Raw genomic sequence first — 4215 nt, 5'->3', positions numbered from 1 at the left:
AAGAATAAGTGTTTAGTGGACAGTTGGCTGCTGTAATCAAACAAATGTAACTGTTATTTAGCGAGAGCAGCACAACACGGTACCAACACACAAGCACCGGAAACGGAAATGAGTCGACACGCTTACCGCAATACGTCAGCAACGTCAGCCGTCGTAAAAAAAGCTCCTCTCCTGTGGAACCAGGAGGTAATTGCACATTAAAATCAAAATGGCTGACTTCCTGTCTGATTTCAGGCATGGCTCCAAGAGGATTTTTTTTGTGCGTCTTGGGATGATACATGTACCACAAAAGGTTTGTGCATCTTGGAGATTCAATGCGCAGGGGCTGCATCTTTGAAGGGACACTTCCTTATTCCAGCAGGTGGTGCTATGAGGATGAGTGAATTTTAACCTGAAGACGTGTTCGGGGCGTGACTCTTATCAAATGTGAGATATGAGCATGCACAGGCTACAAGTTACAACAACTTCCCAAAGAAATTTGTTGGCACGCCAAGAACACACCGTTATCCGAAAAAAGATTCACAACATAGCATCATTAATGTCTTAAGGCTCTTCTGAGACTGTTTTAAAGCAAGTGAGGCAAATATGTTGGCAACAGGGGGTTCAGTGACTTCTTTGGCATGCTCATTGTCTGTTGGTTGATGTTTATCTTGTTCATTATCCTTAGGGACGAAAAGTTTTCTTTTGATCCCTACATAGCTAATGTATGGCTTATACCATTTGAATAATTTATCAATATGTGAAAAGACTTAAGGGATTCTATCCCAATCTTCCCACTGGTCCACCCAACCAGTGCTGAACCATGTCTCCCATTCTGAGTGATGTGGTAGCTTTTATGCCGTTCAGGGGTCCCGTTCAGGGGTCCCCTTCCGGGCATTTTGAATGACAGAATCGTCCTTGCACAATCTGAAAAAAATTGAGGATTCTGGGTCGTAGTGGTGTAGACCCCTTTTGAGACACTCAATTATTTACAGACTGTGTTTCTGAAGTACGTCTTTGGGGACAAACTAATACTTTCACAAAGAAACATTTCATCACTCTCTCTTGTATAAAGATGAACTGTTCTCTGCTCAAATAAGAATCCAGACATCGTAATCCTACCTGTGATGTTCATGATTATGACAGGATCACTACGAAAATGGAGGTGTTGCTCTGCAAGAAAAAATCTGTCCGTTGTAGCAGTCCAGATACACCCCGAACAGTTTCCTGTTCCTCGCTCTCTGTCTGATATATACTTGACCAAAACTATCTTTGTATACAATAGGTTGTTAAAGCCAGTCACAGACCTCAAAATCTGCTCCTATATTATGACCTAACAAAATGGTTTAGGAGGACAAGACAGGACATATCGTAAATGTTTTTTTTTTCTTCACACCTCACGCATGACTGTTACGAGCATTATGTGCATGCACAGAATACATGCACACGCTTTATATACTACTGATGTTCATAGACATACTTAAACCCTGACATAGTATAGTGAAAGTAGAATACAAGAGAAGGTGACTATAAGAGCACAATGGTAGATATATTATCAGTATGAATTTGACTCGTTACTTTTAAAATCTTCACAAAGAAATTTCTGATCTTCTGCTTCCTGTCTACATTTTCAGGTGTCTTAGTATGGATGGAGATTATTTCTGAACATGTGCTGAAACAATCTTTTGTATGCAGATCGTTTTAGAAGTAGACAGAACATAGAGCAGAAACATTCCATTCTGGCATTGATCGTTTTTTCAGCCTAATTCTTTAATTTGTGGTCTGGTAAACAAAATATTCAAAAAAATTCAGTGCCCTGTATTGCTGTTTTCAAAGCTTCTGCAGCTGTCATGTCTAGCGGGAGAAGGATGGAAAAACGATAGAAGTCAATTCAATTTTATTTATTTGATCTATTATTAAGTCCAAAATCCCATATTTGTCTCAAAACGCTTTACAGTCGTTACATCATACAGCACCCTCAGTTTCTGACATATAAATTACACAAATTACATAAATTACACAATACAAGTTGAATCTGTTTAATGTTGGATAGAAAATCACTCTGTGTTTCTTCCTCCAGGGTGGACCATGGTGGAGAGCAGAGGTTAAAACCTGGTGTGAGGAAGTGTAAGTGTGGATTCAATCTGACTCATGATGACAAAACAGCACACAGTCAGTTTCTCTTTCAATACAAAGTTGATAGTTGTGGTATTTATTCATTCAAACATTACTGACTAAATGCATCATCATTAAACTTTATAGAAATGAACAACATCAGCACACAAACAAAGAATAAACCTTCAGATGTGTCTGATGATAAACTGCTGCTGTGTTGTGTCTCGTTCTCTCCATCAGATCTCTGTGAACTCACACTGGACACAAACACAGCACACACATACCTCAAACTGTCTGACAACAACAGGAAGGTGACGCTGGTGAGAGAGGAGCAGCCATATCCTGATCATCCAGAGAGATTTGACTTCTGGGAACAGCTGCTGTGTAGAGATGGTCTGACTGGTCGCTGTTACTGGGAGGTCGAGTGGAGAGGAAAAGTTGATATATCAGTGAGTTACAGAGGAATCAGAAGGAGAGGAGACATTAATGACGGCGTGTTTGGAAGAAATGATCAGTCCTGGAGTCTGTACTTCTCTGATTGTCGTTACTCTGTCTGTCACAATAACAGAGAAACTGTCCTCCCTCTCTCCTCCTCCTCCTCCTCCTCCTCCTCTAACAGAGTAGCAGTGTATGTGGACTGTCCTGCTGGCTCTCTGTCCTTCTACAGAGTCTCCTCTGACACACTGATCCACCTCCACACCTTCAACACCACATTCAACTTCCAGTCCTGTGGTTTAAATGTTGGTTAACTTTATGTTAACATCTGGTTCACTGATTGTGCCTTTAATATCAGAAATGTGTTTTCTTAGAAATGGTGAAATGATCTCCTCAGCGCTGAACTTGTGTTTATACTGTGTTGACTTTGCTTTTCACTTTCATAAAGTTTTCTTGGAGCAGCATCTAGTTGCTGCTGATGGCCGCAGAGCTTCTCATTCACTTTAATGAAGCTTTAAAGACAGAGTCGATGTTCAACAATTATATTTGTTAACATCCTACATGTTTTTACAAATATAAATCTGTTTTAGTTTGAAAAATACTGAATAGATCACTTAGGCAGCTGGTGTGAATAAGTTTTTGAATATGAGTTCTGGCTAGAGGTTTGTGGTCGGGGTGAATTTACCTGCATGGTTGAGGAAAGAAAGTTGTAGCACGAAGTGATGTGGACAGTGAAGACTAAGAGGATGATGAAGACTGGGAGTAAGTATGACAACAAGACTCAAATTTAATTCACTTAAAATCAATGGGCTTATGATGTGTTTGCTTCCTGTCCAGCAAAATTACTTTCTGCAAATTCATCTGTTTTTTGGAACAGATCTGATCTGCTTTGGCTTTAGCTGCTTCTTTATGTTGCGTTATCATGTGGTTTCCTGTGATATGTGTTGTGAGGCTGTTCAGAGAGTCTGAGTTCGTCTGGTAGTCTGAGCACCACAGTCCACAAAACTGAAATTTTTTACCAATATTTATTACTTTTCTGAGTATGTATGCAATAAAAATGGTGATCAATACTACTACTAAACTAGTAAACGCTGTTACCACATTGTAAAATTTGATCAGAGTGCAGAACGTCTGCGCATGTGTCAGTGTCTGTTAATTATTTTTTACTGCTTACACCACAACTAACTACAGACTATAACTAGAGACTACTGTGGAGGATCAAGCCTGTTGTCAGTGGTAATTACAGCTGTTGGCAGTTTGGGGATCGTCAGAACAAAGCCAAGTTTTGTAAGTAGCCTGTTGACCACTCTGCAAGGTAGTGTAGCAGCTTGAAAAAGCCACTGGTTTAGCAGATCCCGTAGTGTAACCAGAGCACACAGAGGAAAAGTTGCAGAGTGTGAGAAAATGAATCCAACTAGTAGCGTAACATAGAAAACCAGCTTAGTGAAGCAGAAGGAGTAGAATCGCAGAGTAGCTGGAGTTATGCGTATTATTTTTGAGCAAGAGAAGCAGCGACAAACACACACACACACACTGACGCAGTGATTCTTAATCACTTCAGTAAAGATTCAATGACAAAAATAGAGTCGATGTTCACAGATATATGTATTTGTTTAATGTTTACTTCCTGCTTGTTTTTACAAATATAAATCTGTTGTTTGAATATTAAAAATGTGTTAGAAAGGT

General features: G+C 39.7%; 1 protein-coding gene across 1 annotated transcript; it reads left to right on the top strand.

The window, feature by feature from the left end:
• The first annotated feature begins 203 nt into the window (after window positions 1-203).
• On the top strand, window positions 204-4215 carry LOC119909438 (stonustoxin subunit beta-like). The gene is made up of 3 exons (XM_038727695.1): window positions 204-426; window positions 2060-2106; window positions 2335-4215. Coding segments are annotated over exons 1-3 (558 nt in total). The 5' UTR covers window positions 204-424; the 3' UTR covers window positions 2844-4215.

The sequence above is a fragment of the Micropterus salmoides genome, unplaced genomic scaffold (genome assembly GCF_014851395.1).
Source record: "Micropterus salmoides isolate LMB-PRFRI ecotype aquatic unplaced genomic scaffold, ASM1485139v1 Ms_hic_scaffold_18, whole genome shotgun sequence".
Classification (NCBI taxonomy): Eukaryota; Metazoa; Chordata; class Actinopteri; order Centrarchiformes; family Centrarchidae; genus Micropterus; species Micropterus salmoides.
The sequence above is the reverse complement of the archived record's forward strand: the minus strand, read 5'-3'. Positions and strand labels throughout refer to the sequence as shown.